We start from the raw sequence: 23,173 nt of genomic DNA, 5'->3' as shown, positions 1-23,173 counted from the left end.
CCGCTGGAGATGCACGAATCTTCATCTGCTGTTACAGCAAGAGACACACCACCTGCTGTGCCCTCTAAGTCCTGATGCAGATGGTGACAGACAGTGCACAAAACTACAGATAGTGCATGATCACAAACTTGCAGGCATTGAGACGCTATACTGGGGTCGTGTCTAGGGTGACAGGGAGAGAGGGCTAGAGAGGCACACTCACTGATTAGTCAAATAAACACGGCCATCGGGAGGGAGCGTGGCTAAGCCCAAGGCACACGCTGATTGGCTTGGTAATACGCAGGGCGCGCACTGATTGGCCGAGGGTCACTGACTGGCCTGAGGCCGGTAAGAGGCGCGGCTACATGGAGACCGGGAGAGAAGGCCAAAGCCGGGGGCTCAATTAGCAGAAGGAACCAGATAAGCCGCGCTGTTTCAGGCTAATGTGCCGGCGAAAAACAAGGAAAAGTGTCCCTCCTAACGGCTGACACGGCGGGGGGCGCCAGTACTGACCGGACCGGGGGAGCCAGAGAGAGACAGGTACAGCGTCTCGTTGCGGAGCGGTGGGCATGATCCAGCCGCAGCTGTGCTGGGAGGCGTGTCCTAGACCTAGCCAGGATTATCTGACTCGGCGCCGCCTCCATCGGGCAGGAAAGAGCGTGAAGGATGAAAGCTGCGGTCTGATAGGCCGACAAGCAGAGGAGGCGTGATGCGACCTGCAAATGGCCCAATCGCCGGCGTCGGGGGTGACTGACGCGCAGATAGGGAGGGGCGTGCCCGGCGGTGGAAAAGGCGAGATAATATGGCATGCCGGAGGGGGCGTGTCTGGCATAGAAGATGGCTAGGGCAAACTAAACACGCTAAACAGGGGGCGTGTCTGGATGATGAGGGAGGCTGATAGGAGACATGCCGGGGGGGCGTGCTCCTGATGTAAAATGGCCAAAGGGAAGAAGAAAGCCTGCAAAATGCTGGGGCCGCACACAATGAGAAAAAAGGCGCGAAAATTGAACTGAGGTGGAGCCGGGAAGAAAGTGGTCTATCTACAGCAGGGACCTATACACCGGTAAACGGGGGAGCTGCTGCATGGGGGAAGCTGCTGCAGGGTGGAAGAAGGGGCCCGCTGGCTTACCACCTGCTTGATTACAGCTCCTCTTGATAGATGATGATCGCATCAGGAGCCCTCGGAAGCGAGAGGGTCCTGAGAATGAAGATCCTCCTTCCCGCACCGTCTCCGGACGGTGCAGAAGACGGCGTCAACCCCTTACCAGAAGGGGGAAGGCCACCACCGGTGACCACCACCTTACTCTCAGCCCTCTCCGAGGAGAGGGGTGAGGAGGGGATAAGGCAAGGACTGGCCACCGAGAGTCACCCTGAAACACCCCAAAGGGGGACAGGGGACAAAGTCCTGCCAGCGGGTCCGAGAGTGGGCGATGTGGGAGATACCACACTGCTCTCTCGGTCGCTTAAATGTAGGAAAACAGGGTGAGAAATCTGCACCCTGTTACCCGACGAGCTGTATCTGAAAAACAAAGCGAAAAGGATTAATAAATTCACACAGAAACCTGTGAAAGAAAAAACACTGTGGATCTGGTGTTAGATCCAGGTCCGCCTCCTACAGACACTAAGCTTAAACTGAGGTACTTCCTGCCTGTCAGTGGGTGTATGCTACGGAGGAGGAGCCAGTTTTACTTTATGTGCATAGTGTCAGCCTCCTAGCGACAGCAGCATACACCCATGGTTACCTGTGTCCCCCAATGAAGCGATAAAGAAATGATATTTTTGCCCCCAATTTTTTATTTTCCTAAGGGTAACAGGAGAAATAGGACACCAAAAGTTGTTTTGCAATTTGTCCTGAGTAGGCTGATACCCTATATGTGGGGGTAAAACACTGTTTGGGCGCATGGCAGAGCTTGGAAGGGAAGGAGCACCGTTTGACTTTTTCAACACAGAATTGGCTGGAATTGAGATCAGACGTCATGTTGCGCTTGGAGAGCACCTTATGTGCCTAAACAGTGGAAACCTCCCAATTCTAACTCCAACCCTAACCTCAACACACCCCTAACCCTAATCTCAGCCTTAATCCTAGCGGAAAAATGGAAATAAATACGGGGGTGATAAAGGGGGTTTGATTTACTATATATGGCGAGTTTTTATGTTTGGCAGCTGTCATACTCTAAAATACGCTTTTGCATCACCACATATTGAGAGCTATAATTTTTCCATATTTTGACCCACTGAGTCATGTGAGGTCTTATTTTTTGCGGGACGAGTTGACGTTTTTATTGGTACCATTTTCGGGTACGTGACATTTTTGATCGCTTTTTAATCCGATTTTTGGGACGCAGAATGAACAAAAACCAGCGTTTCATGAATTTCTTTTGGGGGGTGCGTTTACACCGTTCCACGTGTGGTAAAATTGATAAAGCAGTTTTATTCTTTGGGTCAGTACAATTACAGCGATACCTCATTTATGCCTAAGTTTTTTTATGTTTTGGCGCTTTTATGCAATGAAAACAATTTTATATAAAAAAATAATTATTTTTGCATCGCTTTCTTCTGCGAGCTATAACTTTTTTATTTTTTCGCTGATGATGCTGTGTGGCGGCTCGTTTTTTGTGGGACAAGATGACATTTTCAGCGGTACCATGGTTATTTATATCCGTGTTTTTGATCGCTTGTTATTGCACTTTTTGTTCGGCGGTATGATAATAAAGCATTGTTTTTTGCTTCGTTTTTTATTTTTTAAGGGGTTCGCTAAAGGGGTTAACTAATGGGACAGTTTTATAGGGCGGGTCGTTACAGACGCAGCAATACTAAATATGTGTACTTTTATTGTTTTGGCTTTTTTTATTTCCAAAAAATGAATTTATTAGGGACATCATTGTCATGTGTCAGATCGCTGATCTGACACTGTGCACAGCGCTGTGACAGATCAGCGATCTGACAGGCACTGCACAAGGCTTCTTCATGCCTGCGCTTTGCAGGCACTGAGGAAGCTGCCTCCCTGCAGGCCCCAGCAGCCATATTGGATCCGGGGACCTGCAGGGAAGGAGGCCCCTGCAGCAGCGCTGCACATCGCGCTGCTGCGGGGGTCTCAGGGAAGCAAGGAGGGAGCCCCCTCCCTGCCGATGCTTCTCTAAACCCCCGGTACACTGCGGTCATGTTTGACATGTCATCATATTACGTATAACAATTTTTCTATCGCTATATCGATGTCTAGGCTATCTTTTTGGGGACAGGCATTGCACCATTTTTTTTTGTACATACCACCTTTTTAAAAGATGTTTATCACAGGGGTCAAATAACAGGAAATTTAATTTATTTTTTTTTAACTTAGATTTTATATGTAAACACATTGGAAAGAGTGATTTCAACTTTTACAGTTTGCGCTTTTCTTTTTTTTTTTTTTTTTTTTTTTAGTAAGTTTGATTTATTTTCAAAACTTGTTTTTAATCCTACTAGGCCAGGGACTTCAACATGCAGTCTTTCGATCACCTGTATGAACATGATGGAATACTATAAAAGGCTTTGTTTAGATGGCCATGTTTTCGGTCAGCTCGCTTTCCTTGTGTGCCACAGACAACATGCTTACCATGTTAGCGTACGTGCCAGTGCACATGGGCAATTGTCCATATGGATCTTCAAATAGTTTGCAAGAATGCACTAGTTTTTCCCATTTTACAGAGACCAATAGTGTATGTAATAGCAGGCAGCTGCTGCACCTAGCCGCGATGCCAACAAGCACAGGGAGATGCAGATTGAGCCAGATATGTCTGCACTTTGCAGAGTACACAGGACTGATGAATACAACAACTGGCTAAATTCAGCCTAAGTCCTACTGATCGGAGTACTAAAAATGGCAGCTCAGCTCGTTCATCCAATTTCTTGCACTTGTACAGAGAATTTCTGGAAGGGGGTAAGCTAATACTGGAAATTGGCCATGCACTATAGCAAACTTACCACCTGTTGGCAGAGGACCTCACCTCTCATCAGGAAATGCTTCCCTGATTCTTGGCAGAAAAAGTTGCATAATTTCGTAATGAGGCTCTTCAGGTCATCACTTTTCTTGTACTCTGTTAAAGCCGCCATAAAGAGGTTGTAGCTCTCCTGACTGAGACATTGCTTCACGGAATGCATGAACATCGACGCGCGGCTCATCTTCTTGCTTGGCGGAGAACTGTCTTCTAGAGTCTGCAAAAGGATAATGCCAAGCTAAGAAATACATGATAGCGGTCTCTGAGATTATCACTTCTTAAAGGCACCTCCTGTCCTGCCACCTTCAAAAAGTTGGTAGTCACAGCCATTATCTGTTTCCATACATTCTCTACCCCAACCCCTGGAATTTGATCATCGCTGTACAGCTTTCGCATTTTGTACACCAGTCTTGATGAACTTTGTGCTGGAATAAGATGCGACTCTTAATGAATCTGCGCATCTTTCAATTGCCAAGTTCCACCACCATAAATGAGGTCCCAGTTAGGCACTGGAATACACTTCTGTCATAACTTACTCCACTTTTCTGTGGCGTAAATTCTGTCAACTTTGTGGTCATACGCTTGGCCATATGACCTGTCGCAATTGTGCCCATTTTTTTTCAGAAAGTTTGAGGAACTGTAGTAAACTCAACAAAATCTTTCATCAACTTTGTGAGTGCAAAAATAGGCGACATTTCAAGCAGTTTTATACTAGAAAATAGGCAAAAAAGGCTTTATGAATCAAGGATAAACTCTTTCTATCACTTTCAAAGCCATCACATTCCGACCCTTATACGAGGTAAAACTTTTTTAGAGAGATTTCTTCCTCAATAACTGTCTTGCATCAACCTGACAATACAGCACTAAGACTCAAATTGCCCCTAGTAAAAACCTACTAAATGATGCAAAGACCTGAATACTGGCATTCCAGAAGCCCTCCTAGATGCCAAGGTCAGTATGCTCTAAAGGGTGGAGCTCAATGACTTCTCTCAATAATGGGAGCAAATAACCTCAGAACAGGCAAATATTCCATATTTACCGTATTCTTCCACATTCCATTTCTTATTCTTTTCATTACAACCCCACTCCCCTCCGCTGTGCAATATGACTCAAAGTAATCAGACATAGGAATTTAAAGTACTGACATTTACCTTTATGGCTACTAAACTGATAGATGGCAAAACATGACAAAGCTATCTCAGTGTAATCTAAAGTGCAGTCAAGTGTTTGCATGATCGGTCATGATTCTCATTTTTGTACATGAATGTATACTCTGTAGACCTCCATTGTATATTATAAACCTGAGATCATATCCCTGTCAAAATGAGATGACCGCATTTAAAATTCTGGGAGTTTTTACTGTAACTTTGCTTTTTTTTCCCTTTCTTACTTTGTTAACCCATTATTTTTTATGAAGTCCTGGTAAAAGATAGCATTGTAAAGTGCTGTGAACTGCCTGGGACTTAAAACGAGGGGCCTCTTCTTTTAATAACTGGTGGGAGACTTGTCTAAAGGGGGCTTTACACATAGCGATATCACTAGCAATATCGCTAAAACGTCACTGATTTTGTGACGTTATAGCGATATTGCTAGCGATATCGCTATGTGTGATACTTACCTCCGACTGGCTCCCCCGCTGGCTGTCGCTGATCGCGCAAGATCGGGCGGCTCCATTTCTCGTCGTCTGCTTCCTGCTGGGCTTCCTGCTGTGTGAGACGAGCGACGCTGGATGCGGGCGGGAGGACGTCTGGATCGCTGTGTGTGAAAGGTAAGTATCGTCCGCTGCGTCGCTGCTGCATCGCTGTGAGATCTTCCTGTGTGAAGCTCACTAGCGATCATTAGCGATGCACCAGCGATCCTGACCGGGTGGTATCGCTGGTCGGATCGCTGGTGCATCGCTAAATGTAAAAGGGCCTTTAGAACATTGTCGATTGCATCTTCTGACATATCTGTAAAAGGTTTTTAATGTTGCTATAAAAAAATAATGGATCTAATCAAAGCAAAAAACAGGATCTTGCTGCTTATAACCCATCACGGTGCGGACTTCTTTCCTCTAGATGTAGATCAAGTCCTCTTGCTTCGTTACAGACCAAAGTGTGAAAAGAAGGTTGTCGAGCTCTTTGTATTAACCTCACTCATGGGAGGAATGGTGGCTTTCTGATACTGCTCCACTATGTGAAGTGGAGAAATCCAGAACTGCACATTCACCTCTCCACCCAGCCTGGGGGCTTCTTGTATGGTGGACCCCCAACTCTCTCGAGGTGACCCACCACCATCTATCAGATATTTATGGATTCCCAAGTGAATAAATACATAAATGTTGAGCAGCACTTAAAGGGAATCCGTCACCTCAGTTTTGGCCTATAAGCTGCGGCCATAGCCATCAGGGGCTTATCTACAGCATTCTGTAAAGCTGTAGATAAGCCCCCGATGTAACCTGAAAGAAAAACGAATTAGATTATACCCACCCGGGGATTCGGTCTGGTCTGATGGGTGTCACGGTCCAGCGCCTCCCATCTTCTAGTGATGACGTCCTCCTCCTTGCTTCTGCCGTGGCTCCTGCGCAGGTGTACTTACTCTGCGCTGTTGAGGGCAGAGCAGAGTACTGCAGTGCGCAGGCGCCGGGAAAGGTCAGAGAGGTCCAGCGCCTGCGCACTGCAGTACTTTACTCTGCCCTCAACAGGGCAGATAAAGTACACCTACGCAGGAGCCGAGGGAGAAGCAAGGAGGAGGACGGCATCGCTAGAAGATGGGAGGCGCCGGACCGCACCGCGACACCCACTGCACCGGACGACGCCCCCTGGTGAGTATAATCTAACTTGTTTTTCTTATCTTTCAGGTTACATTGGGGGTTTATCTACAGCATTACAGAATGATGTAGATAGGCCTCTGATGGCGGTGGCCGCAGCTTATAGGCCACAAATACGGTGACAGATTCCCTTTAATCTTAGTACATCAACATAATTTTTAAAAAAAATTCCTGTGAAAAATGTAGAAGAGTTAAAATGTTAGCATTTGAACTGACTTTTGGGGGCCTATATGTAAAATGAACGTCCAAAAGTGACACCATTTTAACCCATTCACCCCCAAGGGTGGTTTGCACATTCATGACCGGGCCAATTTTTACAATTCTGACCACTGTCCCTTTATGAGGTAATAACTCTGAAACGCTTCCATGGATCCCGGTGATTCTGACATTGTTTTCTCGTGACATATTTTACTTCATACTAGTAGTAAAATTTCATTCAAATAACTTGCATTTGTAAAAAAAACGGAAATTTGGCGAAAATTTTGAAAATATCGCAATTTTCCAACTTTGAATTTTTATTCCCTTAAAAATCACAGAGATGTGGCACACAAAAAACTTAATGAGTAACATTTCCCACATGTTTACTTTACATCAGCACAATTTTGGAACCAAAATTTTTTTTGTTAGGAAGTTATAAGGGTTAAAAGTTGACCAGCGATTTCTCATTTTTGCAACACCATTTTATTTTTACGGACCACATCACATTTGAAGCCACTTTGAGGGGTCTATATGATAGAAAATACCCAAAAGAGACACCATTCTAAAAACTGCACCCCTTAAGGTGCTCAAAATCACATTCAAGAAGTTTATTAACCCTTCAGGTGCGTCACAGGAATTTTTTGAATATTTAAAAAAAATGAACATTTAACTTTTTTTCACAAAAAAAATACTTCAGGTTCAATTTTTTTTATTTTACCAAGGGTAACAGGAGAAATTGCACTGCAATAGTTATTGTGCAATTTGTCCTGAGTACGCTGATACCTGATATGTGGGGGGGAACCACTGTTTCGGCGCATGGCAGAGCTCAGAAGGGAAGGAGCGCCATTTGACTTTTTCAATGCAAAATTGGCTGGAATTCAGATCGGACGCCATGTCACATTTGGAGAGCCACTGATGTACCTAAGCAGTGGAAACCCCCCCACAAGTGACCCCATTTTGGAAACTAGACCCCACAAGGAACTTATCTAGTTATGTGGTGAGAACTTTGAACCCACAAAGGCTTCACAGAAGTTTATAACGTACAGTGGTACAATTAAAAAAATCATATTTTTTCCAAAAAAAGGTTTTTTCACCCCAATTTTTATTTTCCCAAAGGTAACAGGACCCTAAAAGTTATTAGGCAATTTGTCCTGAGTACGCTGATACCCCACATGTGGGGGTAAACCACTATTTTGGCGCATGGCAGAGCTCGGAAGGGAAGCAGCGCCATTTGACGTTTTTGGCTGCAATTGTGATCGGACACCATGTCGCGTTTGGAAAGCCCCTGATGTACCAAAACAGTGGAAACCCCCCCACAAATGACACCATTTTGGAAACTAGACCCCCCAAGGAACTTATCTAGATGTGTGGGGAGCACTTTGAACCCCCCAGTGCTTCACAGAAGTTTATAACGCCCGGGCGTGAAAATAAATTTTTTTTATTTTTTCCACAAACATGATCTTTTAGTCACCAATTTTTTTATTTTCCCAAGGGTAACAGGAGAAATTGGACTCCAAAAGTTGTTGTCCAATATGTCCTGAGTACCCTGATACCCCATATGTGGGAGAAAACTACTGTATGGGCCCACGTCGGGGTTCGGAAGGGAAGTAGTGACGTTTTGGAAAGCAGACTTTGATGGAATGGTCTGCGGGTGTCATGTTGCTTTTGGAGAGCCCCTGATGTACCTAAACAGTGGAAACCCCCCAAAAGTAACCCCATTTTGGAAATTAGACCCCCTAAAGAACTTACCTAGATGTGTGGTGAGCACTTGGAACCCCCAAGTGCTTCGCAGAAGTTTAGAAAGCCCGGGCTTGAAAATAAAAAAATAATTTTTTCCACAAAAATGATATTTTCCCCCAAATTTTTTATTTTCCTAAGGGTAACAGGAGAAATTGGACCCCAAAAGTTGTTTTGCAATTTGTCCTGAGTAGGCTGATACCCTATATGTGAGGGTAAAACACTGATTGAGCGCATGGCAGAGCTTGGAAGGAGCACCATTTGACTTTTTCAATGCAGAATTGGCTGGAATTTAGATCAGACGCCATGTTGCATTTGGAGAGCACCTGATGTGCCTAAACAGTGGAAACCCCCCAATTCTAACTCCAACCCTAACCCCCAACACACCCCTAACCCTAATCTCAGCCCTAACTCTAGCCCTAACCCTAATGGGAAAATGGAAATAAATACATTTTCTTTTAATTTTATCCTAACTAAGGGGGTGATAACGAGGGGTTTGATTTACTATTTATGGCGGGTTTTTATATTTGGCAGCTGTCACACACTAAAAGACGCTTTTTATTGTAAAAATAGTTTTTGCATCACCACATTTTTCCATATTTTGTCCCACCGAGTCATGTGAGGTCTTATTTTTGCAGGACGAGTTGACGTTTTTATTGGTACCATTTTCGGGTACGTGACATTTTTGATCGCTTTTTAATCCTATTTTTGGGACGCAGAATGAACAAAAACCAGCGTTTCATGAATTTCTTTTGGGGGGTGCGTTTACAACGTTCCACGTGTGGTAAAATTGATAAAGCAGTTTTATTCTTCGGGTCGGTACGGTTACAGCGATAGCTCATTTATGCCTAAGCTTTTTTATGTTTTGGCGCTTTTATGCAATGAAAACAATTTTATATACAAAATAATTATTTTTGCATCGCTTTATTCTGCGAGCTATAACTTTTTTATTTTTTCTCTGATGATGCTGTGTGTGGCTCATTTTTTGCGGGACAAGATGACGTTTTCGGCGGTACCATGGTTATTTATATGCGTCTTTTTGATCGCGCGTTATTGCACTTTTTGTTCGGCGGTATGATAATAAATCATTATTTTTTGCTTCGTTTTTTATTTTTTAAGGAGTTCAATAAAGGGGTTAACTAATGGGACAGTTTTATAGGGCGGGTCGTTATGGACGCGGCGATACCAAATATGTGTACTTTTATTGGTTTGGGGTTTTTTTTATTCCAAAAAATGAATTTATTAGGGGATATTTTTTTTTTTTTTATTAATTTATTTAGCTATTTTTTTAAAATTATTTTTACACATTTTTTTTTTCAACCTTATTACATTGTCCCAGGTGGGATATCACTGTCCTGTGACAGATCAGCAATCTGTCACATCACAGGCTGTGACAGATCAGCGATCTGTCACAGGCACTGCACAAGGCTTCCTCGTGCCTGCGCTTTGCAGGCACTGAGGAAGCCAGCTCCTTGCAGGCCCCCGAAGGTCCCCGTCGCCATCTTGGATTCGGGGACCTGCAGCAGCGCTGCACATTGCGCTGCTGTGGGGGGCTCAGGGAAGCACGGAGGGAGCCCCCTCCCTGCCGATGCTTCCCTTTAACCCCGGTACACCGCGATCGTGTTTGATCGCGCTGTGCAAGGGGTTAACGTGTCGGGGGTGGTCCGTGACCGCCCCTGACACATTGTGCCGGGTGTCAGCTGTGATAATCAGCTGACACCCAGCCGCAATCAGCGGCGCTCACCACGTGAGCGCCGCTGATCGCGCTAGACGTACTATCCCGTCCATGGGCATAGGGTCCCGGGTCCCATGGACGGGATAGTATGTCTGATGTCAGAAAGGGGTTAAAAACTGCACCCTCCAAGGCATTCAAAACCATATTTAGGAAGTTTGTTTACCCTTCAAGTGCTTCACAAGAATTCTAAGAAAGTAGGAATAAAAAAAATGAAAAATTTGTTATTTTCCACAAAAATGTTGCAATAGCCCCAAAATTTTCATTTTCGGGCGTGGCTATGCCGTGAACGGGAGAGGACGCTGGTGAAGAGAGCTCCTCTTAATCCTGACAAATCCGGATCCCTAGACCCTCTCCTGGTGACTTACTTGCGGCTGGCTGGACCCCCTTGGACGCAGGGACCCCCTGGGCACTCCGTGGCAGAACGCACCGCAGACAATCATGAGCCGACTTAAAGGGTCGGGAGCGGCGGAAAAATTGAAGGAGTTTGTTAGACCTGACTCCGCTGAAAGTGCGCGGCATAATAGGAGCACATCCTCTCAAGTTCAGCGCAAAATTCACCAGTCTGGGTGCGAGGAGATGGAACAGGAAGAACTGACCCTTAAACAGGCATCTGAGCAGTTGATGCAGGCTCTCTCATTGACCAGGACATCCCTGACGGAGAAAATTGAGGATGTTTACACAGAGGTGGGGAGACTCCGTCAGGATATGCAGGCCATGAAGGGGCGCATTACGGAGGTGAAGATGAGGGTGTCTAAGGTGGAAGATACCATTGCACCTATGGAGACTAAATTAACGAAGGTGGCGGGCTCCATGAATGCTTGGAAGCAGAAAGCAGATGATTTAGAAAACAGAATGCGCCAGAATAATATCCGTATTGTTGGACTACCTGAGCGCTCGGAAGGACAGCATCCTGAGCAGTTTCTGGAGGATGGGCATAAGACCTCCCTGGGGGACGAATTCTCCTCAATGTTCGCCGTTGACAGAGCTCACAGGGTCCCTACAAGACCCCTGCCTCCAGGGGCCCCACCTTGACCATTCCTGGCACGCCTGCTCAACTGCAAGGACAGAGATACCACACTGCTCTTGCACGCCTGAAAAGTCCTATTAAATTCAACAATGCTGTCGTTTCCATCTTTCCGGATTTCTTCGTGGAGCTGCAGAAGCAACGGGCGCAGTTCTCCGAGGTCAAGAGGCGACTTAGAGACAGGAACATTGTATATTCGATGATATATCCGGCCCGGCTCCGAGTGGTCCATGAGGGTTCCTCCGTATTTTTTACAGATCCGGCAGAGGCGATTGAGTGGCTGCGGTCCCATGGGGGATCCCCTGTGAGGGAGTCCTAGTGTGGCGGCTGTTACTTCAGATTCTCTCAATTAACGATCTAATTGGAGCTCTACCGGCGAGTTCCCAGATACCAGCTATACCGGATGCTGTACTCAGTGATGGTATCCCCTTGTTTATCTTTTGATGGGGGCGTAAGACTATACACCTATGTTACTAGGTTCCTGTTTTGCTTTTTCTTTTTCAAAAGTTTTAATTTTTATAGTTGTTTAGATGAAGGCCGCAGCCGACGCCAAATTCTGTTATCTGTGTGGGCTCTCTGCACCTGGTTCGGGCACCATTATGCACCATATTCAGATAGACGGGAATGGGTTCTGAGCTGATTTGTATGACCTGGAATGTAAGAGGCATAAAAACCCCTCGAAAGAAAATTAAGGTGTTCTCACAAATCAGACATTACCGTCCTCACATTGTGGCCCTGGTAGAGATGCACCTGACTAGAGATACAGTTCGGTGGGTACAGAAACCGTGGGTGCAATGGTTTATACATGCTTTTCACACAAGCTACTCAAGGGGAGTTTCTCTGTTAATTCATAAGGATGTTCGGTGGGAGGCCGGGAAGGCCCGGAGAGACCCCGAGGGACGATTTGTGTTCGTACACGCGCTAATTAACTCTCAGAAATATGTCACTCTTTGTATTTACAATCCCCCTCCAGCCAATATATCAATTGTTCAGAAGGCATTGAGCTTTGCTTTAAATTACCCAGACGCACATGTCATCTGTATGGGAGATTTTAATTTGGTCATGAACAGCCATCTTGATAAACTGAGACTGGGCGATGGAATACAGGGTGGGGTCCCCCCCCCCCGGGCACATCCCAACTGTCACAATTCATGGCGGGTAGTGGGTGGCTAGATCTATGGAGAATGCGCCATCCAGAGACAAGGGAGTACACTTGCCATTCCTCCACCAAACGTTCACTGTCTCGCATAGATTACATTTTCGGGTCCAGCAGTCTGGCGGCGTGGGTGGATGATATTAAACATGGAGGCAGGGGGATTTCAGATCATAGTCCAATTATTCTAAAGCTTAAATACGGGACATTGACTAATAGGATAGCACGGAAGCTGAATCCTTGTTGGCTGAAGTTGATAACACCCCCTGATAGAACGATAGATCAGTTACGTTGCTTCGTCTCGTCCCACCCCGAACCCCGAAATATTAATTTATTTTGGGATGCTCTCAAAGCCTATCTACGGGGCTGTCTATCCTGTACGATTTCTCACATTAAGCGGGTGACATCGGAGGAGGATGACGAGATGGAGCGACGTCTGAAGGACTCGGAGGCAGCTTATATATCGGATCAAACTAACAGTAATAGGGTAGAATGGCTGACCGCTCAAAGGTTATATGCTCATTACACTGACACCAAGACGAAGCGTAAATTATTTTTTGCCCGGCAGTCTTACTTTGAAATGGGGAATCAGGCGAGTAAGTTTCTGGCTTACTTAGTACGACAGCATAATGCAACTAACACAATTCTACAAATCCGTGATTCAGGTGGTACGTTGGTTTCCTCAACTGAGGAGATACTAAAATGCTTTTCTGATTATTATGGTTCATTGTATAATTCTAAGACGGATGTGGATGGCCCGGAGTGTTTAAACTATTTGTTAGACATAGAGTTTTCTACGCTAAGTCCTTCCCAACAGGCCTTTATGGATGCTGAGTTTACTCTGGAGGAGGTAGAGGATGCCATAAAAGACATGGTTTCCGGGAAGGCCCCTGGGTTCCCTGTGGAGTTATATAGGAAATATCAGGATATACTGGCGCCCCTTTTGTTGACAGTGTTTCGTAGGATCTGGGAGGGGGGATGCATGCCGGAGTCCTTTTATGAGGCCAATATAATAGTTCTTAAAAAGGAGGGGAAAGACCCTTTAGATTGTGGATCTTACAGGCCTATATCACTAGTAAATGTGGATTATAAAATTTTTACAAAAATTTTGGCCAAAAGAGTAAATTCAGTTATATTAGATCTTGTACACCCTGATCAGACGGGTTTTATGCCGGGTAAGAGCACTTCCATGAATATCAGACGTGTCCAGTCAGTGGTCCAATATAGCTCTCTGGTACCGGATAATGAATGGGCATTGGCATCACTGGATGCGGCCAAGGCCTTTAACTCGCTTGAATGGCCTTTTCTCCGTGCATGTTTGCAGAGGTACGGATTTGGAGATAGATTCCTAAAATGGGTCAATGTCTTATACAGTCATATGTTAAAGTTTGGGCACCCCTATTAATGTTAACCTTTTTTCTTTATAACAATTTTGGTTTTTGCAACAGCTATTTCAGTTTCATATATCTAATAACTGATGGACTCAGTTATATTTCTGGATTCAAATGAGGTTTATTGTACTAACAGAAAATGTGCAATCTGCATTTTAACAAAATTTGACCGGTGCAAAAGTATGGGCACCTCAACATAAAAGTGACATTAATATTTCGTAGATCCTCCTTTTGCAAAAATAACAGCCTCTAGTCGCTTCCTGTAGCTATTAATGAGTTCCTGGATCCTGGATGAAGGTATTTGTGACCATTCCTGTTTACAAAACAATTCCAGTTCAGTTAAGTTTGATGGTCGCCGAGCATGGACAGCCCGCTTCAAATCATCCCACAGATGTTCAATGATATTCAGGTCTGGGGACTGGGATGGCCATTCCAGAACATTGTAATTGTTCCTCTGCATGAATGCCTGAGTAGATTTGGAGCGGTGTTTTGGATCATTGTCTTGCTGAAATATCCATCCCCTGCGTAACTTCAACTTCGTCACTGATTCTTGCACATTATTGTCAAGAATCTGCTGATGCGGAGTGGAATCCATGCGACCCTCAACTTTAACAAGATTCCCGGTGCCGGCATTGGCCACACAGCCCCAAAGCATGATGGAACCTCCACCAAATTTTACTGTGGGTAGCAAGTGTTTTTCTTGGAATGCTGTGTTTTTTAGCCTCCATGCATAACGCCTTTTTGTATGACCAAACAACTCAATCTTTGTTTCATCAGTCCACAGGACCTTCTTCCAAAATGTAACTGGCTTGTCCAAATGTGCTTTTGCATACCTCAGGCGACTCTGTTTGTGGCGTGCTTGCAGAAACGGCTTCTTTCGCATCACTCTCCCATACAGCTTCTCCTTGTGCAAAGTGTGCTGTATTGTTGACCGATGCACAGTGACACCATCTGCAGTAAGATGATGCTGCAGGTCTTTGGAGGTGGTCTGTGGATTGTCCTTGACTGTTCTCACCATTCTTCTTCTCTGCCTTTCTGATATTTTTCTTGGCTTGCCACTTCTGGGCTTAACAAGAACTGTACCGGTGTTCTTCCATTTCCTTACTATGTTCCTCACAGTGGAAACTGACAGGTTAAATCTCTGAGACAACTTTTTGTATCCTTCCCCTGAAAAGCTATGTTGAATAATCTTTGTTTTCAGATCATTTGAGAGTTGTTTTGAGGAGCCCATGATGCCACTCTTCATAGGAGAATCAAATAGGAGAACTACTTGCAAGTGGCCACCTTAAATACCTTTTCTCATGATTTGATACACCTGGCTATGAAGTTCAAAGCTCAATGAGGTTACAAAACCAATTTAGTGCATCAGGAAGTCAGTAAAAAGTAGTTAGGAGTTTTCAAATCAAGAAAATGATAAGGGTGCCCATACTTTTGCACCGGTCAAATTTTGTTTAAATGCAGATTGCACATTTTCTGTTAGTACAATAAACCTCATTTGAATCCAGAAATATAACTGAGTCCATCAGTTATTAGATATATGAAACTGAAATAGCTGTTGCAAAAACCAAAATGGTTATAAAGAAAAAAGGTTAACATTAATAGGGGTGCCCAAACTTTAACATATGACTGTACATGAAGCCCAAGGCCCGGGTCATCGTAAATAACTCCATATCTGAATAATTCTTACTGCATAGGGGAACTCATCAGGGGTGTCCTCTTTCCCCGACCCTTTTTGCTCTTGCTATTGAGGCGCTGGCAATTCGTATAAGATCCTCCCCTGATATTGCTGGTATAGAAATAGCAGGTCGGACGGATACCATAGGCCTATATGCTGACCATATGGTGATATTTATGGACAAAGCAGAGGAGACCCTAACAAGAGTGATCACTACCATAAATAAATTTAGTAAATATTCTGGCCTATACATAAATTGGGAGAAATCTGCTTTGATGCCTCTTTCCCATGCTCCAATGCCACGACTTGAAACTCTCTCCTTACTGCCCATTGTAACCAGTTTTAAATATTTGGGTGTTTATATCTCTAAGGGTAGTAAATTTGATTTACAACTCAATATACAACCATTGCTGGAGACGGTTAAAGGTAAATTCGTGATTTGGGGTAAAGTTCCACTGTCTGTAGCCGGACGTATTAATTTAATTAAAATGATATTACTCCCCAAGCTTAGCTACTTCCTTCAACATAGAGCGGTACTGGTGCCCAAATCCTTTTTTGCTAATCTAAATTCCCAAACCACATCCTTTATTTGGGGGAAAGCCAGGCCTAAACTAAAGTTGACCACTCTACAGAGACCCAAGAGGGGAGGAGGGGCGGCGTTACCCGATTTCTTTTTATATTATCTAGCTGGACAGGCCAAGGCTATAAGTACATGGATGCCTGGAGGTCACCTCCCGAATTCTGAGAGTCATCTACTTCATGCTGCAGGGACTGGTTGCCCACTGGGTTTTTTGGAAATGAGGAAAATAAATGTCTTGAGACTGTTGCCTCTGCTCCGTCTGGTACGATCGATATGGAGACAGATTAAGGGGGTGGTTAGATTTGGGGATACTATAGCTGAAATTCCCCTGTGGAATAATGACTACCTCCCGTGCTACGTGAACATCCATCCGCCGAGTTCTGGGTTCAGTACAGTGTCTCTACGATAGGTGATCTATACGATCATGGTACTTTGGTGTCCTTTGAGCAATTACAGGCTGATCGAGCTGTTCCGAGATCCCAGTTCTTCCGTTATTTACAACTAAGGTCAGCTTTTCAATCGCATGTGAGAAGTCTAAATATAAGTGATGCCATTTCGTCTCTACCCTTGATAGGGATCCTCAAGTCACAAGGACCTCAAGGTCTCATCTCCTCTCTATATACATATATGTTGTCAGTGGGGACAGAATGTGCCTTAGATTCCGTTAAGAAGAACTGGGAGGGGCTCATCCCTGATACACAGAGTGAGAAATGGGAAGAAATCCTGGAGTCACCAATTTGGGTGTCTCCGTCTGCCAACAACAGGATGATACAACTGTATATTATTAATCAATCATATTTGACCCCAATTCGACTCTTTAAAATGGGCCGATACCCGTCATCGGAATGTTTGAGGTGTCACTCAATGGATGCAGACTTTATTCATATGATTTGGTGTTGTCCTGTTGTTGTGCAATATTGGAGAGGGGTGACGTCATTATTAACATCCTTGGTACAAACCCCAGTTCCCCTTGAGCCACTGATCTGTCTGTTTGGAGTGTGGGATGAGGAGACATGGGGTCATTATGTTGGGATTTTTCTACGGGAGACACTGTTCATGGCACGGAAGATACTAGCATTACGGTGGATGGGGAATTCACCTCCCTCTCTTGGGTCCTGGATCACTCTGGTAAATTCGATTATCCCATATGAACGTACACTGTATCAGAATAGAGGGTACCCTGGTAAATTCAAAAAGATTTGGGAGAGGTGGAACTCCTCTCACCTTACTTTGCAGAGCGGAGATATCGCACAGTAAACTGCTCATTATACAGAAGTAGGCTGCGGAATAGTTTATGTTTTGGTAGATGTAGGTAGGGTTTAGAAGCCAGGCAGGTTTTACTACTGGTGCATTAACACAATACTACTGTGATTCAATTGATATTATGTTTGCTTTATTTACACACAATTGATGCACACATTATGTCTCACGTCTACATGCTATTTGAACATATATATTTTGTATCAAGCTTAACATCTTGTACTAAATGTGTGTACTGTAAAACTGCATATGGTTTAATAAACGAATTTAAAAAAAAAAAAATTTTCATTTTCACATAGGTAACAAAGAAATTGGACTCTATAATTTGATGTGCAATTTATCCTGAGCGCGACGATGCCCCTTATGTGGGGAAAAACTACTGTTGGATACATGCATGGCATGGAAAGGAAGAAGCGCTATTTGAATTTTGAAGCGCAATTTTAGCTGGAATTGATTACTCCATGCTGCATTTGCCAAGCCCCAGAGCTACCAAAAGAGTAGCAACCCCCCAACAACTGACACCATTTTGGAAATTAAACCCTTCAAGGAAATTAGCAAGGTGTGTGGCAACAATCTTAATCCTACAGGTGCTTCAAAGAATTTTTTAACATTGGGATGTGAAAATTAAAAATTAAATTTTTTTTTAACAAAAATATTGCTTTAGCTCCAAATTTTTCATTTTCACAAGGGTAAATGAGAAAATGGACTGCAAAATTTTCTGTGCAATTTTTCCCTGTGTACACACACAACCCATATGTGGTAGAAAACTACTGTTTGGGTGCATGGCAGAGCATGGAAAGAAAGGAGTACCATTTGAATTCTGGCATGCCAGGGGCTCCTCAAATGCATCATGGCATCCCCAATCTGTTCCAGCCCAAACAACAGAAAACCCACAAAAATTACCCTATTTTGAAAACCACAACTCTCAAAGGATTTAACGGTGAGTATCTTGAACCCAAAGTGATTCACTGAATTGTATAACATTGGGCTGTAAAAATGGAAAATGTTATTTTTATCACACAAATTTTTCATTTTCACAAGAGTAACTAGAGAAATTGGAGGGCACAATTTGGTATGTAATTTCTCCAGAGTACAAAAATACTACATATGTGGTCTCAAACTACTGTTTGGGCACACGGCAGGGCTCGAAAGGGATGGAGCGCTATTGGAATTTTGGAGTAATTTTGGCTGGAATAGATTGCAGACAGCATGTCACATTTGAAGAGCCCCTGACATACCAAAACGGTAGAAAATCCCCATTTTGGAATCTACACCTCAGGAGGAATTTGTCTGGGGGTGTGGTGAGCTTTTTAACCCTTAGTTGATTCATGGAATTATATAACATTAGTGAAAGTGAAATATTACCATTTTTCCACTAAAATGTTGCTTTGGCCCCAAGTTCATAATTTTCAAAAAGCTTAATAGGAGAAAATTGAACTTACAGTTTACCGTAGTACACAATTTCTCGTGAGTTCACCAAAACCCCAAAAGTGGTCAAAAACTACTTTTAAGGCTAAGAGCACATCTCAGAAGGGAAGGAGATTTCGCTGGATTGGTTTGAGGGTACCATGTCACATTGGTAGAGCCCCTGAGGTGCCAAAACAGCAGAACCCCCATAAGTGACCTAATTTTACAAGTTACACCCCTCCAATGAATTCATCTAGTGATGCAGTGAGCATATTGACACAACAGGTGTGTTACAAAATATTACACCATAGGGCAGTGAAGACATAATTTTTTACATTTTTACTAATTAAATGTTGTTTTAGCCCCAGAGTCCAATTTTAACAAGGGAAATAAGTAAAAATATCCGCATAATTTGTTTCACAATTTCTCTTGAATCTGGCAATACCCCATATGTGGCTGTACAGTACTGTTTTGCCACATGGAAGGGCTCGGGAGAGAAGGAGTGATGTTTGACTTTTGGAGCACAAATTTTCCTGACTCCATTTGCAAAGCCCCCAAGTGCCAGAACAGAAGAAATACCCATAAGTTACCCCATTTTGGAAATAACATCCCTCTGGGAATTCATCTACAGGTGTAGTTATGATTTTGTTTCTGGAAATACCCCAGGAAGTCAAACATAGTGAATGTTGCAGGAATGAAAATTGCAAATATGTATTGTATGTGCCCAAAGATTGCAGCAGCACAACCTGGGCACAGACATGGACCCCGTAAACTAAGAGGGATCACCTTTTTACAATAATGCCAAACATGTGAATGCTAGCTGCATTTTAGGCACACTGTGAGCCATTTAGTGGGCTGTCATTTCCATCATACTGGGGGGAGGGGGGGAGAGAGTTTAGGGGATTATATTGTGTATATGGGTAGCTCTGAGGACCATCATACCATGCGTGTGGGACTGTGAGGTCCGCCATACCATATGTATGTTGCGGACTTTGAGAGCTGTCAATACTGTGTGTGGGGGGGTTGTGAGGATCGTCATAGTGTGTGCGTGAGGTGGGGGACTGCTGTACTGTCTGTGGGGGCGGCCATCATACTGTGGTCCAGGGCTGTGGGAATATTATACTGTGTGGGGAACTTCGGGAGGCTGCGAGATGGGGGGAAATGTGGGGTATCATACTGTATATAGAGGAGCTGTGAGCACCATCTTACTGTGTTGGGGGGCTGTGGTAGTATTATACTACTGTGTGGGGAACTATGAGGCAATCACACTGTATGGGAGAAGTCTCTGTATGGGGTCTGTGGGTGAATAAGCTGTGAGTGATTATACTGTGTGTAGGGAGGCTGTGAGGACTATCATGCCTTCTGTGGTATTTTGTGTTGTTGGTACTTATATCCAGAGACACACCTGAACTATTTCTCAATTTAATGATTTGGACTCTTTATGTTGGTGGTCATTTATTGTGAGAGCTGTAGCTTTTTTATTTCTCAGCTGATGGAGCTGTATGGGGCTTTTTTTTGTGGGACGAGATGATGTTTTAAGAGAAACCATTTATAATTCCAACATTTTGATTGCAATTTGGTTCACTATTTTGTCAGCCATATATTCATTGTAGGAGTTAAATAGCGTGACAGCTTTATAGATCAGGTCATTCTGGATGCAGCTATACCAAATATTTGTACGTTTTTATTTTTGTTTTTACATAAATATGTGAATTTATTGGCAGAACTTTTTTTGAGTCATTTCTTTTTAAAAATATTTTTACAGTTTTTTTTCCTTTTTCTCTTAGTCCCTCTATGGTACTTTAACTTTCATTAGTCTGATTACTGGTGTAATACACTGCAATATACATATGTACTGCATTGCATTACACCTGTCCATGTTACACAGACAGAGCATGGTCTAACAGGAATTCGTTTTTGACCACGGGTTGCCATGGCAACCATTGGCAGCCCGCGATTACCGATAAGGTGGGTAAGGTTAAACAGCCAGTGGCTGTTACAGTTGGAGCTCGGCTGTCACTTAAAGGGAATCTGTCACTCCTTTTTTGAGATATCATATAATGATATCATTCAATTGTGTGTCACATAAGGATTCTCTTTGTACTTTTGCTTCCCGCTGACCCCGCACCTTTCATGCATAAATACCTTTTTTATATCGGTTCAGATGTATGTAAACTGCCACGGTCCGGTCCGCTGGGCGGGGCTTATTCAACTGCTCCCCCCCCCCCCCCCCCCGTCTTGCTCTACACAAGAAGAAATGCGTAGAGCAAGACAGGGAGGGGGGGAGCAGTTGAATAAGCCCCGCCCAGCGGACCGGACAGCGGCAGTTAACATACATCTGAACCGATATAAAAAAGGTATTTCTGCATGAAAGGTGCGGGGTCAGGGGGAAGCAAAAGTACTAAGAGAATCCTTATGTGACACACAATTGAATGATATCATTATATGATATCTCAAAAAAGGGGTGACAGATTGCCTTTAAACTCCCGGCGGCGATCGGGCGGGCACAGCTCCTGTAATTACCATGACGGTAAACACCCACAAGATATGAACTACCGGTACGTCCTATGTCGGGCAGGGGATAATAATTTTTTAAAGATTACCAGATTTTTAATGGTATAAAATGTGAAAAATAATTTAAAACAGTTGTCTTCTGAAATTTGCCATGGAAAATCTAGCAACTGCTGGCTCGCATTACAACTGCAGTAAATATTGGCGGGATCTGCTTGCACATGTCTGATGTCCCTCATCCCCTCTTGCTGATTGCTTACAAAAGAATAAAGACAGTGTCATAGTGGTCACCAACTATAATTGCTCTGTGATCTCTTATGTGTTCACGGTCATCTGCCGAGGTTCTACTATACCCATACAATTAGGATGCATCCTCATACTTGCAAACAAGGCTACCTAGGATTTTCCTCCCTCTCAACTGTGCTGATCCCCTGGCTACACCTCTATCCCCAAGGCAAATCATTATTTTTCTCATACCCCGTTAAAGCCCCATGGCAGATTTTGGGCTTCCCCCATACAAGGGATTCACAAACCTAAGAGATGAAATTATATAAAACACACATACTTGGTTCTGGATGATTTTTATCTTCTTCTTGCCCCCTCTCTGCTCCTCAATCAGTTTCTTGTCATATTGCAAAGATATAGTCGAAAGATGGGTTATCTGTAACAGGGAGAAAAATCAAATAGGGAGAAAAAAAAAGTAAAAAAATAAATAAAATTGTTGACGCCAACACATTCTGCAGTGTCACCTTTTCATCCAAGCTTTGCTCTCCTTGCAGTCTCTTCTCGCTGTGATCCAATGCATCCAGTAATCCAGCTGGGCGTCGAGAAGTGACCTCAATATTTTCTTCATAGCCATCACAAATGTCAGATTGGGTCGCCATTCCACCCGCTAACATGATACACACATATGTTTTTAAAATATTTATAGAAACTATAAAAGTAGTTACGTGAAAAAGAAAAAAAACCCCAGGTATTTGTGTCCATACAACAATGCTGGTTAAAAGTCTAGGTAAAGGTTAAAGCGGTATTCCCACCTCCAAGAGCCTATCGCAATATATAGTAGGTGTAATAATATTAGCAAATACCTCCAATAAGAAATGTAGTATAGTTTTTCTGATTTGCTGTGTCCCTTTCCTCCTGTGTAAGCATTGCAGGACCTTAGGTATTCATGGTTACGACCACTATCAAATAGCTAACACTGTCACTATATCAGTGGTCGTAACCCTGAATACCTAAGGTCCTGCAATGCCTGCACATGGGGAAAGAAACATTTCCTCACACTAGATATGACTCTTGGGGACTTCTAGGTAATTTATAAACAGTCATTGATGCTAGTCCCATATAGCTATGGCTGTCATGATAAATTACAGGACACATACTGACCTCCATCTCTTTTCCTTTTCAAGCTTGGTACGTGAGAGTCCAGGGATTTAGCCTTTTTTAGGTTGTCACGTATTCTAGAAGCAGCATATGAAGACTGGGAATGAGATGGAGAATCAGAGGCTGACAAACAAGAGCCTTTTTCTTTCAGTGTGAGTTTTTGCCCAGGAGGCGGCATCTGCAAAAACAACATTTATACACAAATTATACATATCTGCCTATGTCCTCATCATTAATTTCACTACACCATTGCTCTAGTATCTCACAGTACCACTATCGGTCTCTAGGCACATCCCCTACTGTGGAGTTTCCCATTTAACTACTAGTGTAGCGACCCCCAAAAAAATATAAAGTATC

The 23,173-nt window shown here is 43.6% G+C and overlaps 1 protein-coding gene across 2 annotated transcripts in view; it reads right to left on the bottom strand.

Moving 5' to 3' along the window:
• The window catches only part of RTEL1 (regulator of telomere elongation helicase 1), a 195,007-nt gene that overhangs the window by 79,125 nt on the left and 92,709 nt on the right, over positions 1–23,173 (bottom strand). For both annotated transcript variants that reach the window (XM_073580810.1, XM_073580809.1), the window contains exons 25-28: positions 22,820–22,994; positions 22,183–22,325; positions 21,999–22,094; positions 3,963–4,170 (exon numbers count right to left, since the gene is read on the bottom strand). In XM_073580810.1, the coding sequence (XP_073436911.1) occupies positions 3,963–4,170; positions 21,999–22,094; positions 22,183–22,325; positions 22,820–22,994 (622 nt within the window). The remainder of the gene's footprint in view (positions 1–3,962; positions 4,171–21,998; positions 22,095–22,182; positions 22,326–22,819; positions 22,995–23,173) is intronic.

The sequence above is a fragment of the Dendrobates tinctorius genome, unplaced genomic scaffold (assembly GCF_039654945.1).
Source record: "Dendrobates tinctorius isolate UK_male_01 unplaced genomic scaffold, ASM3965494v1 ptg000065l, whole genome shotgun sequence".
Lineage (NCBI taxonomy): Eukaryota > Metazoa > Chordata > Amphibia > Anura > Dendrobatidae > Dendrobates > Dendrobates tinctorius.
Note: the sequence above shows the minus strand (reverse complement) of the source record. Positions and strands in the feature narration are given on the sequence as shown.